Raw genomic sequence first — 13,198 nt, forward strand, 5'->3', positions numbered from 1 at the left:
TTATGCTCTATCACAGTGTAGCTTCTGCCGCTATTGCCTATTTAGCATTCAGTCTTTGTGTTTGCTTGTGCTCCCCTGATATCTTATTTTCAATGGCCAGTAATGATATCTGAAGAGATGTTGCAGTGTAATTATGCTTTATTCACACAAAAGCAGAACACAGCTGTCAGTTCAATATGGTTTTGTGGACAAACTGTTCACTTATATAGAGAGTGATAACCTCATACTGCAAATGATGTGAATGCTCCAAATGTTCAGGACAGTGAGAGTGATTTGAAGAGTGTTTAGTTGATGTGTGCTGCATGAACAGAGCAACAGTTTGTTGTTTGACAAGTCATTGACATGCATTTGACAGGCATGTGTGCTTGGTGCTTTGTTTTGTACTTGTCTGTCAGACTTTTACATGCCAATGCCATTTTATGACAGAAATTAGATATTAGAAGGATTTCTGATGGATCATGTGCTGATGAATGGAATTAAGGCTGCTAAAACTTCGGATTTTTTTTCTGAAATAAATAATATTTATTTAAATAAAAGATTTATTAAAATACATTTTTCTATTACATTTACACTGTATTTTTATTTACTGTATTAAAAATATTTAAAAGAGTAGGTAGTCTAAATACATTTCATTTATTATATATTCAGTTAACTGTTTAAGTTAACATCCCTGGTTGAAAGCCCCGGTATTGTTTATGAGGTTTGTTAATGGTTTCATGATAATTTATATAGAGCTTATATTAATTTTGAAATTATTGAAAAGTTGTAAGCACTTATATAAAGATTCCAACTACTTTGGGGAACTACACTCGAGTAGTCTTATACTCAAAAATACTGCATTGATTGGTTTAAAGAATTCATTACAAACACACTGAAAAACTGCATGATATAATAATATAATATTGTAATATTATATAAAATAACTGTAGAATAATATAATAATATTTTTAAGAAATTGTAAAATTTTTTGCATTTTCATTTATTGAAATATTTATTTCTGAAGTGACAATGCTGAATTTTCAGACGTCATCATTCCAGCTTTACTCCCAACAAAACGAATTCGAAATTGATTGGTATATATGTTTGTCGCTCTTTAACTCTTTCTGTTCTGTTTGTGTTGTACATCTAAAGATCAAATCTAAAAGCAAAAGTCATGTAGTTTGCCACTATGTTCAGTCAAATTAACAACAACCAGCTCTACCCTGTTATGACAGCAGGTTATAGCAGCTCACTAGCTTCTCTGCACACATTACTAACTGTAGTCTTGTCTTTTCCAAGCCCTGCATTTTCCAGCTCATTACTGGTGCCATAGTATATCAGAATAAAAGTGAGCCTCAGGAGCTTCACATTTCTATGTGTATTTAAGTGCATGCAAGGTTAATTACTGAAGCACCTGAAATCACAGACCTGAAGCACCTGTCATAAGTGCTGGTGAGACGGGTTGTATAACATGCAAAATTTAGCCGCAGAAGATTGAAGATGTGCAGTCATACACTAGTTCATTCACAGAGGGTTTTGTTTTCATATGGAGAGAATGAGCATAGTCATACATTTATAGTCATATATTTATCAAAAATGCTTGTTCACCCCAAAAATGAAAACCGACTCACCCTTGAGTGGTTTCATGCTTTTATGAGTTTGATTTTACTGTTGAACACAAAAGAAAACATTTTGAAAAATGTTAGAATCCGGTAACAATTGACTTCCATTTTAGGAACCACATTACTATGGAAGTCAATGGTTACCGTTTACCGGGAAAGCGGAGCACCTGGAGGAAACCCACATGATCACAGGGAGAACATGCAAATTCCACACAGAAATGCCACCTGGCCCAGTCGAGGCTTGAACCAGCGACCTTCTTGCTGTGAGGCGATCGGGCTACCCACTGCGCCACCGTGATGCCCCATTTTTCAAAATAACTTATGTTTAACAGAAAAAAGAAAGTAGAAAGCAGGTTTATGTACTGCTATGCAGGAAAAAAAAGTGGTCAGATCAAAATTTTGGTGATTTGAAAGTCAATTGAAGATCCGGTAATATTGTGAAATATTATTTTTAATCTATTTATTTATTTCTGAAATGACAAAGCTGACTTTTCAGAAGTCATTACTCAAGCCTTGAGTGATATGGAATACCAAAAAACTCAATGTAAGAAAAGAAAAAAGTAATATTGTAATATAATATCATTTGTTCCTGATTCAGTCCTTTTCGATATCACACGTGATGATATTTCATGTGAATGTATTTGTGTTAAAATCAGGCTGCACAGTATATCATTTCAGCATTGACATCTCAATGTGCAAAATTATAATAGTCTAAACGCGTTATCTGCAATGTCATTTGAGTTGCAGTTTGTTCATCCCTTAAGATATTTGAGTGGTGTTGGCAAGGAGCTACAATTCAGAACATTATGGAGTCATTGTGAACCTTAATAGAGTGAACGTTTTTAATTAGCTTGTTTTGTTTTAAGTGATTTTAAACTACTTGTCTATAGGGAATTGTAACATTTGTAGTGTTCACAAAGATTAATAGTAATTTGTTTACGATTAAGACTATAATGTTTAACAAATCAAATATTAGAGCATTTGATAATTCAAGTTTTGTACTTGAATACCATCAGACTCTCCCGAAACCATAAAACATTGTCTATTTCGTTTGTGTCTTTGCTTTACTTTATTTATGCTTGCAATTGATATCAAATGATGTTTACCAGAGCAAGGAAATTTTCACAGTATGTCTGATAATATTTTCTCTTCTGGAGAAAGTCTTAGTTGTTTTATTTTGGCAACAATAGAAGCAGTTTTTAATTTTTAAGGTTAAAATTATTAGCCCCGTTAAGCGTTTTTTTTTTTTTCTCGATAGTCTACAAAACAAACCATCGTTATACAATAACTTGCCTAATTACCCTAACCTGCCTAGTTAACCTAATTAACCTAGTTAACCTAATTAATCTAGTTAAGCCTTTAAATGTCAGTTTAAGCTGTATAGAAGTGTCTTGACAAATATCTAGTCAAATATTATTTACTGTCATCATGGCAAAGATAAAATAAATCAGTTATTAGAGATGAGTTATTAAAACTATTGTGTAAAAGTGTTGAAGAAATGTGTTGAAAAAATCTTCTCTCTGTTAAACAGAAATTGGGGGAAAAAATAAACAGGGGGGCTAATAATCCTGACTTCAACTGTATATCACAGGAAAAACTAAATATTGCAGTGTCAGTTTTTCCAACATTGTTTAGCTTTAGGTTAAATGTAGTATGTCTGAACGCCCTGCATTCTTTCTGCTCTCTGTCTTGCAGTCTGAGTGAGAGTTTCTTCATGGTGAAGGGAGCCGCTCTGTTTCTGCAGCAGGGCAGTTGTCCACAGGCTCAGAGAGCTCATCCTCACCACAAACATGCAGGTGAGTCTGTTCATGCACATCACAACATCTCTTCACAACACACACACTTGTATATATGGTTTACGAGGACTCTCTTCTGGCATACGGTTATTATACTGTAAAAACCACTTATTATATGGCCTACCCCTAAACCCCACCCTTACCTGGGTCAAATTTACAATGAAGTATGAATTTTAAACATTTTTAATTATGAGGACACAAGCCATGTCCCTGTAAACCACCATAATAGAGTACAATTAGGTCAAACCTATGTCATTATACAAATTTGTCTCCGTAAGCCACATAAACAAGTACACACACACACACACATTTATATTATATTAATATTATACGTTTTTCTCTTAGAAAAGCACATTTGACAGTAGCTTAAGTTGAGAGTAGCAGTTAAATCTATTAAGGAAAATGTATGTAGTCGCAGTGCACTTTAGTCTTATGGCTACATCTACACTAATCAGGATAAATTACAGGATAAATTTAGTCTAAAAAAGCTCCATGTCCACACTACTATTTTCAATTCTTTTTGTCAGCCACACTAAGGCCCAATCCCAATTCAACAACTGAACCCTTCACCTCAACCATACCCCTCGTTTTGTGCAATTACGTTAAGGGCTAGTGGTGTCCCAATTCTGTTTAGCTTGAAACGCTAAAATAAAAACCGTTAAATTTCACGATCTATAATCTGACGGCACGTTGAGTCGAGTCGGCCGACTGCTCTGGAATATTCAGCATGCTAGATATTATATTTTCATCTGCAAGGTGTCGGCGACTCTTCAGTGAGCCTCTTTGATGCGTTGTTCAGTAGTTCACACATAAAGACTGGCGAGCGCCGAGCACCCGCAGATTTCTTCCCGATCACAGCCCGATCTGTCGGCGAGGCTTAAAATCCTGTAGTGTGAACTAGGCTTTAATGCGCATGTAACAACTAATCCAGAGAAAAACATTGACTAAAAACTCACATCACTCTGACTTGTCATCTGAATCTTGATGATACGGCTCTATTTGAGTTCAGCTATGTATCCAAATGTAACAAATTGTCATTGCGTATAAGTTTTGCTCATCAGCAAAAATTGGTAGTGGCACCTGTGCAACCTCTTATAGTAAAGTAGCACTGGCAGAGAAAAAAGTGAATTTACTCTCAGTCTGGAGTTCTGGTTAACTGTACGTGTTTGGAGGAAATGGTGGTTACTGTAGTAATTTGGTGTGGTTGACTGTGTTTACTGCCGTCTGCTTCTGCCCTGAGACAGTACCTCAGGAATTGGGCAGCAGATGCTGTCGGGCTGATGGACAGACTCGCTGCTGGATAAGCATGTTCCAGACGGGTGTGTGTGTGTGTGTTGGTGTGTGTGTGAGTGTGTTAGTGTGTGGATTAGCCAGATTAACAGTTCAGCTCAGCACGTTGGGACTGTGAGAACATCACTTCTTAAGGGCAGGACGCACAGAATGGCACATTTATCTGTTTTATGTGCTTCCTGATGCCTTTAAGAGGTTTATGATGCAAATATGTTTATAATATAAAATATTGAAATTTAAATGTAGAATACAATTTGTATATATTATTTTAAACGTTGATTGTATATTATTACTGCAGTTATTATTTATATAATTATTTATAAGTAAAATATTTTATATTATTATTTTTATTAATAGAATATGAATAGTTAATAATAATAATTATGATGATGATGATGATGATGATGATGATTATTATTATTATTATTATTATTATTATTATTATTATTATTATTATAAAGTTAATAATCACATTTTTTTGAACAGCCACTTTTATAGACATGCTTTTACATGTATTTAATATATATTCATTATTGGTCAATGTAAACAATAAAACAATTATTACAGAACAACAGCAATTGTTTTTGGATTTTAGTTGTGAGGACAGGATTCACAAATCCGTTTTGATGTCTGTAGATGTTTAAAAAAGTCAAAGCCACTGCAATAAACACCAGCATTTGTGCAACTGATCTGACACATTTAATCAATCAGCCAAGGAATGTCTCTTCACATTAACAATGCAATCTCAACTGCGCAACAACAGATGTCCCAGCCGTCAACCATCCAGTGTCTTTTAACACATGTGACACTCCGAATTTATTAAACATGCCAGTTTAAGGGACGTGTTTACTGTTCAACAGAAGGGTGTACACTTGCTGTGGGGCGATTTCAGTTTGTGAGAGAAACTAAACACCATGCAGACACAACAAGCCTTCAGGCTTTAAGAGCAGACTCGCCTCATGATTTCAGACAGCTCGTCATATCACAGCAGGTTTTTCTTACTTGAGTTTTGATATTATGGAGCATCTGTTTTGCTAAATGGATAATATCATGGTGCCATCTACAGCTATGTTTTCAAGTTCAAGTTAGGTTTCCATCCAAAAATTACATATATATGTCAAGTTTAAAGTTAATATACATTTTTTAAAGGTTAAAAGAGTGCTGTATGAGTTGACTAATCAATTAATCGTTCTTCTAAACCAGATCTTTATCAAAATTTGACCCAAATCATCTTGATAGACTTTATTTTTTATAAAATATCAGATGATCAAGTTCTCTGGTTTGTCCTTTTAGTCTGTTTTTCTGCATTAACTGCTTTTATTAGGTCTGGGGTTAAGCAAAAATAAAATGTATTAATTATTATTATTTTATTATTAATATTTTTATGTATAATATAATTTTAAGTAAATATATTTTAAGTGAACTTGTAAAACTGTGATGTTAAATGCAATGTGGTCAAAAATTTGAGTGCACCTAACTCTTGTTGTGGTGCACCTTCGAAAAAAAATTGGGCACACCAGTGCAACCAGTGCAAAAAAGATAGTCTAGAGGCCTGCAAACTGACATTAATCTTTTATAAACCTGTTAAAATGGACAGCATCCAAAACATCTGCTTCACAATGTCATCCTCAATGTCAGCTAAATTGGTCACATGACTAAAATGCGTCATCGTTTTCGAAAGCCTCCATTATTACACTCCACACTGCAACACGAAAACGGCGTTATTAAATTTAGCTACTTTATACTGCGTTTTCAAAAAGATAGATTTTTGTTTCCTAAAAACACTGTCTCTGTGTGGAATGATGGAAGATAAAAGGCCAAAATTGAGAGAAAAATATGCGTTTTTAAACAATAATGTATTAGTGTGGACATGGCCTATGTTTGCCTTTGAAAACACTGTTGGTTGGGCTTAATGAAGGGATTAGGCTATTGTTTTCCTGGTCTAGGTGGTCTATATGACAAGCTGCATGATACACGGCGTGTATGTGAAATGTAGATCCATAACATATTTCAGATTTGCAAAAATGTCAACATCATCCTGTAGTGGATTTGTCATCTGAAATGTGCAACAAATGTATCCGGAGCAACGTATTTTGTGTTTTGCACAAATGTAGGCTGGGTGACATTTTCAGTGAGTATGAGCTGGTTTTACTGGTGGTTCATATAGTGAAGAGTGATGTAACAAATCAAATAGCATTGTTTAGTGCTTATGTAACCAACTAATCCAAAGAAACACACTTTTCATCCGAATCTTGATGAAAAGGGTCTATTTGAGTTCAGCTATGAATCCAAATGTAACAAGATGTCATTACTTTTGCTCATCAGCAAAAATTTGTAGTGGCACCTGTGAAACCTCTAAAAAAAATAAAGTGGCACTGGCAGAGAAAAAAGTGAATTTACTCTCAATCTGGAGTTCTGGTTAACATGTTTAGTGGAAATGGTGGATACTGTAGTAAGTAAAAATATAATTTATTAAAATATTATTATTATTATTAGTAGTAGTAGTAGTAGTATTCATTTGTTTATTTTATTAGTTTTTTAATTTGATTTTATTTTTAAATATAAAGGTCTGATTACACTGCAATAGACGGAAGACATATGGAAGACCATGTTTCAAACTAAAATATTGTCATTTAGAGCATTTTTATTCTTTCATACCTGTCCAGGGACTGCTGTGGAAAATAGCTGTTTTTGCTAAAGCCTGGCACAAGGCTTTCTTTTTAAGATTAATGTATTGTTGTGCCCCTGTCAAATCCAGAAATGACAATTTGTCAGAACTATAAATGTATTTATTTTGGAAGTCATGGGAAATTATAGAGTAATTATTGGAAATTGTGGTGCGTTTTTATGCTAATTTTGAAAGATTCAATTAGCAATACATGCTGTTGACCATTTAAAAGACAGCAGGTGTAAACGGTTTTGCTGTGTATGAAGATGTTGTGAGTCGCTGTAGATTGTTCTTAGGACGTGTCTTTTTAATAAAATGAAAATTAATAAAATTTTATCAGTGAACAAGACCCATTGAGATGGGAATAAAATATATTTTTTATTTTTAACTACATTATGGCAGAAAGTATATTTAAATGATTTAATTTCTTTAACATTTACTAAAAAAAAAAAAAAAATGTTGGCCAAAAATTGGTACATCATTTTGGTACATTTCATTTTTTTTAAAGGAATTCTTCCAAGTGTACAGTGTAAATCTGCAAGGTTATTTTGCAGTTAAATCAGAGATGTTGCACTAATTATTGATTCATGAAGTTAAACTTAGACTGTACACACCTGAAACTTGCCTATAGCACTTATTCACTGTTGCTCTTATAGTTGTGTAAATTGCTTCCTTGTCCTCATTTGTAAGTCGCTTTGGATAAAAGCGTCTGCTAAATGTAAATGTAAATGTAAATGCTGGTATAGTTTTGTCTAAGAATTAATAGAAACATCTGAAAACGTGTCATTTTCAATGATTTTATTTGTTACATTTGCCTCTAAACACATAGCTACGGTATAAATCCTGTAAAAAAAGGATTTCAGGTGATCTCAGTCTTTCAATATAGCATTTTATTTGTTCTTGTTGGAGTTTGGGTTTGACGTGTCAGATTTGAACCCATCAGTATTGCTAATCTCAAATCAGAGTTGTTGCACTAAATATTGATTTATGAAGATGAAAAAAATAGTAGAAACATGTCTGAAAACATGACATTTTGAATTATTTCATTAGTAAAAAATAAAAATAACAGCATTTAACAGCATTTTTATTTTATTAAGAGAAAATGTCATCAATTCTTTACGTAATAAAACTAAAATTACATTTGTCTCAAAACAAATAGCTACGGTATAAATCCTAAATCCTGAAAAAATGGATTTCAGGTGATCTCAATCTTTCAGTACAGCTTTTTTCTGTTCTTGTTGGAGTTTGGGTTTGACGTGTCAGATTTGAACGCATCAGTAGTGCTAATCACAAACAAGTTATTGCAGGTTTGACGAGCGCTTTTGTTTTTACATCTAGTCTGTCCTCAGGGGACAGGAGCTTCAAGTTTCTCTTGATTCATGATGAGTTTGCTGTAAAATGAGCGAATAATAACTCCGCTGACCATCAGTCACAAGAGGAACAAGACAAAGATTTCCTAGAAAGTGACTTGCCCAGACTGTCTTGAAGATCTGGAATTAGATTACAAGAATTAGATTGTTTGAAACAAAGTACAATTGCACCACAGCACTAAAAGGTGAAGTAGTCCACTGTCTGTGTTAAGAAACAGAGGATGTCTGAGATCAGCCGGATGATGTAAAGTTTCTCTTCCCTAAAGCAGTCGAGGTACAAAATGTTCTCTTACAGGGAGAATAAATCAGCTTTTTTCCCTTCAGTTTAACATTTATTCATGAGAGGCAAGTCCTTGATACTCATTCAGAATGCAAATCAAGTTCTAAAATGTCTTCTTATTAAGCACTGATGTCTCAGAATACAGCTGTGGAAAAACTAGAAACTAGAAAGAACATTTGAACTTTTCTCTTTTATTTTATTAGTTAAATGTGTGAGGAAAATGTTACGTTTTTATTTTATGACCGTCTAAAGGCATTTCAGTTTTAAATAGAAATATTATGAATATAGATGATCAAAATTGGCTAAAAAACTAAACAAAGCAAATGTTTTTATTCATTCTTATTGAAAATCAGGGTTATTTAAAATATTAAAAACAGTAAATAATAATTTCTGAACGCATTAGTTCTGAAGAACATTGTCTAAAAATAGATATAAACAGTTCAGAAATTAAGCCGACTTTTTTTGTTATTTTATGCTCAAAAAGTGCTCTACACGACAGAATTTTTATTGTAAATTATAGGAAGAAATGTCATCGTTTGCAGAACAAATAAAGAAAATGAAGCTTTACTCAAAACACATAACAATGCATCATAAATACAGAGCAATTGCTAGCGGCCTCTTGATGATTTCCTTATTTTAGTTCTGTTCTGCTTTTATTTTTTTATTATTTATTTGACGTCATCAGTCACCTCTATTTGCATTCTCCTGGCGCCAGGAGGGAGACGCTCTAAAATAGCATCAGTGGTGATCAGCACTTTATAACACTGTCCAACCTCCTGAAGCAAGATACACCATAGAAATGAGCAGAAGAGGATTTGCACCTGTGCTGCTTGTTTTTCTGGGTAACGCAGAGTAAAGGAATGAGATAAAATAATAAAACACAAAGCCAATAAAAAAAAATCATACAGTGAGGAATTACATTTTCATCAGTCTTTTGAGATGAAATAGTTCTGTGTGCTTGGAAATGCCGAAGCTTGGGGTCAGTGCTATTTTTATTTATTGAAAAGCAGTAATAATTATTCTAAAAACAGTTTTCTGTTTGAATATATATTCAAATGTTGTTTATTCTGATCTTGGCAAAGCTACATTTTCAGCATCATCATAACTTTAATCTTCAGTGTCACTTTACACTCAAAAAATTAAGTTTGCTGTTTGTTCAAACTACTTATTTAAAATGAGGTGAAAACACTATTCTTGAGTTTTGTTTTTAAGACAACTCAATTGTTTTATTTTCAATCCACTTACCTCTGTAAAAAACAATAAGCTAACTTAATTCCTTCGTGCTGCGCAAACACAAATCGAGTTGTGATTGTGTGTATTTCAAAAATCATTTTAAAATTTTGATTGGCTACATACTATAAAAAGTGATAAAACCTATACTGAAAAAGTGAGTAAACACATTGCCTTCAAATTATTCAGTAAATGCTATTTGCATAATTATAAAAATTAAGTTAATTGAAATTAATATATCGAAGTTACAACAGAAATACTTACATTTTTAAAGTAAAATCAACTGGTCATTTTTAAGGGAAGGGGTTTACTCACTTTATTAAGTAATTCTACACACATGAACATACATTAATGTATAAAACACAAAATAAATAAAGAAAAAAATATTGTAACCTTACACAAAAATGGACATTAATGTTATAAAAGAATTTAAATATAGATAACATGAAATAAAATAGGGGAAAATAAAAAACACAATAAATGTAATAATGGTAAATAAAAGTATATTAAAATATAAAGAGCCTCGCAATATTAAAAATAAGTAGGCTAGCTATAATATTTATTAATTAGAATTTTATTATGAATTGTTTTTTTTTTTTATTATTAAAAATATAAAACCTAAAGTTAATGCCCAAATACTAAACACAGGCTCCTATAAACAACCCTTTCTTTCATACTATCAGTGTTAAAAATTGCATTGCTGAAATAGTTAATTCACTTAAAATTGAATATTGTTATTAATTACATACACTCTCTCTCTCTCTCCCTCTCTCTTAGTAGACTAAGTAGAATTGATAAAAAATAGTACACCTTTAATCTTGGTAATCCAAAAAAACAAATTTTTACCTCATAAAAGATTGTCTTTTTGGCCTAAATCATGGTTGATTGCATTCATTTAAGACTTGCTGTTTGATATTTAGTTTGCGACTTCACATCTTATTTCAGTTTTAATCATAAGGATTGACATTATCACAAAAGCCCTGACATTAAACAACAAGTCACTACCGGAAACATAATCGGTGGAGAAAGCTGTTTGTCCAACTGTGCTCAGTCAGTCAGAATAATTATTAGACTAATAGCTCATCCATGCTGTCCTAATTTACATATGCAGATATAAATGACTTTGTGTTTTCTTTGCACTTGCAGTAAGTTGAGACTCAAAGGTTTTAGCCTGCAAATGAGTGCAACCTTAAAACAATCATAATGTCATCCTCGTGACATGCAGCAATGTCCAGTTCATGAACAAATCCTTCTTGAGTTGCTTCACAGAAGGAGTCTGAATGATTTGTTCATGAGTTTGATTGATTTACCTTTATGATTCTTGAGCTAACAAAATTATCAGTGATAATCAACAGTTAAATGCATCTTTTCTGTTTCTGTTTGGGAAGACTTGCGCACCAACACTGATAATACAGACCACATTATTACAGCTGTTATGATGTTTTTTTTCTCCCTAACTATTCCCTTTCACAATAGCTGTGCTTCCATCCAAAGGTGCGAATTAGACTTATGCGCAAATCTGGAACATTGCATAAAATACTTGTGAATAAGTCACTGTTTCTATTCAATGAGTCAAAGAAAACGAAATCATCACTTCCTGATAAACTGGCGCCATATTTTAAAAAGAAAAATCTAATTTGCTGCATTAGAAGAAGCCACTTTGGGCCTTTTTTCTTATATAATTAATTACTCGTGCTTCAGAAAATTAAATGCAGTGTAATAACATATAATAACGATTATTTTGATTAATTGTGTGATTGTTTTTAAAACTAAATACTTTTTAAAAAATTTACGTTTTGCTTATTATAACTATAAAACCGTAAATCAAGGTAATTTTTACGTATAAAAGTATACTTAAAAATGCAAAAGCCACATATCAAGTTCAATAATCTTTAATTTTGACATTTTTTGAGAATTTAGATTGAACAAACAATATTTTAAAAGATGTGCAATGCGGTCGGTCATCGCTCCTATTTTTGTAATCATATGCAGGATTTCCGCTACATTCATTCTTCCATGACGGGACGCCATGCCAAAATTGATCCCGCCATAGCTACATTACATTCAAAACATTCAGTCGTGTTTTTTTTTTTAATAGCGGGTGATAATCGCACCAAAACGTATTAAAAGGTAAGTGAACTATAACAGCGCAAACTTTTCTGTAACCGTAGTAGTGCTGTGCGTTATTTGTTTAACCCTTTAAGGTTACGTACTGACTGGCTGACTGACAGGTGCGTGATGCGTCAGGCTAGCAAACACGACGTATAGCCGTTTCACTTTACTTCAAGACGCATTAATACCGCTCTGTAGGTCTATTGGAGACATTCATAAATATTCCTAGCAAATCTAATATATGTTGGAGACATACTCGTTACATAAATGCACTAAATCGCATTTCAGCAGCGTTTATTTGAGAGCGCACGAGAAAATCTGCGCTTGAGCAGCGTATATTTGAGGGGGTGTGCAAGAAGTTTTGTGCACAAGCAGAGAAATCAGCACGCAAGCAAAGAGATTCACATGCTCGTAGGCTATTACATAAATGCGATCTCGACTTGTAATACTGCACTCACGACGTTTGTCAGTGAAATAACGCCACAGGTAGTTGGTAGATCTGTGTAAAAAAGGCCTGCCGCCACAGCTGGAAAAAATCCTAGAGGAAACACTGATTTGGTCTGTTATAACAAAATCACATGACTTTTTTATGTTCAATTCAATTCATCTTTATTTCTATAGAGCTTTTACAATGTAGATTGTGTCAAAGCAGCTTCACATAGAAGATTATTGAATTGAAACGGGGTCAGTTCAGTTGTGCATGCTTGAATTTATTTTGTAAACGTGTTTCCATTGTAGATTATGCACATTGTTCTTACCGGATTAAAAGTTTATCATACTTTTTTGTAGGGCTGGGCGATTTGGCCTAAAATCTGAATCTCAATTAATTGAACATTTTTACTTGATTTTGA

At 33.2% G+C, this 13,198-nt stretch overlaps 1 protein-coding gene across 1 annotated transcript in view; it reads left to right on the top strand.

Annotated features, from left to right (window-relative positions):
* ssh1a (slingshot protein phosphatase 1a) overlaps positions 1-13,198 on the top strand; it is a 111,267-nt gene that overhangs the window by 79,174 nt on the left and 18,895 nt on the right. The window contains exon 3 of the mRNA XM_056457539.1: positions 3,297-3,397. Within this exon, the coding sequence (XP_056313514.1) occupies positions 3,297-3,397 (101 nt within the window). The remainder of the gene's footprint in view (positions 1-3,296; positions 3,398-13,198) is intronic.

This window comes from Danio aesculapii, chromosome 5, assembly GCF_903798145.1.
Source record: "Danio aesculapii chromosome 5, fDanAes4.1, whole genome shotgun sequence".
NCBI lineage: Eukaryota > Metazoa > Chordata > Actinopteri > Cypriniformes > Danionidae > Danio > Danio aesculapii.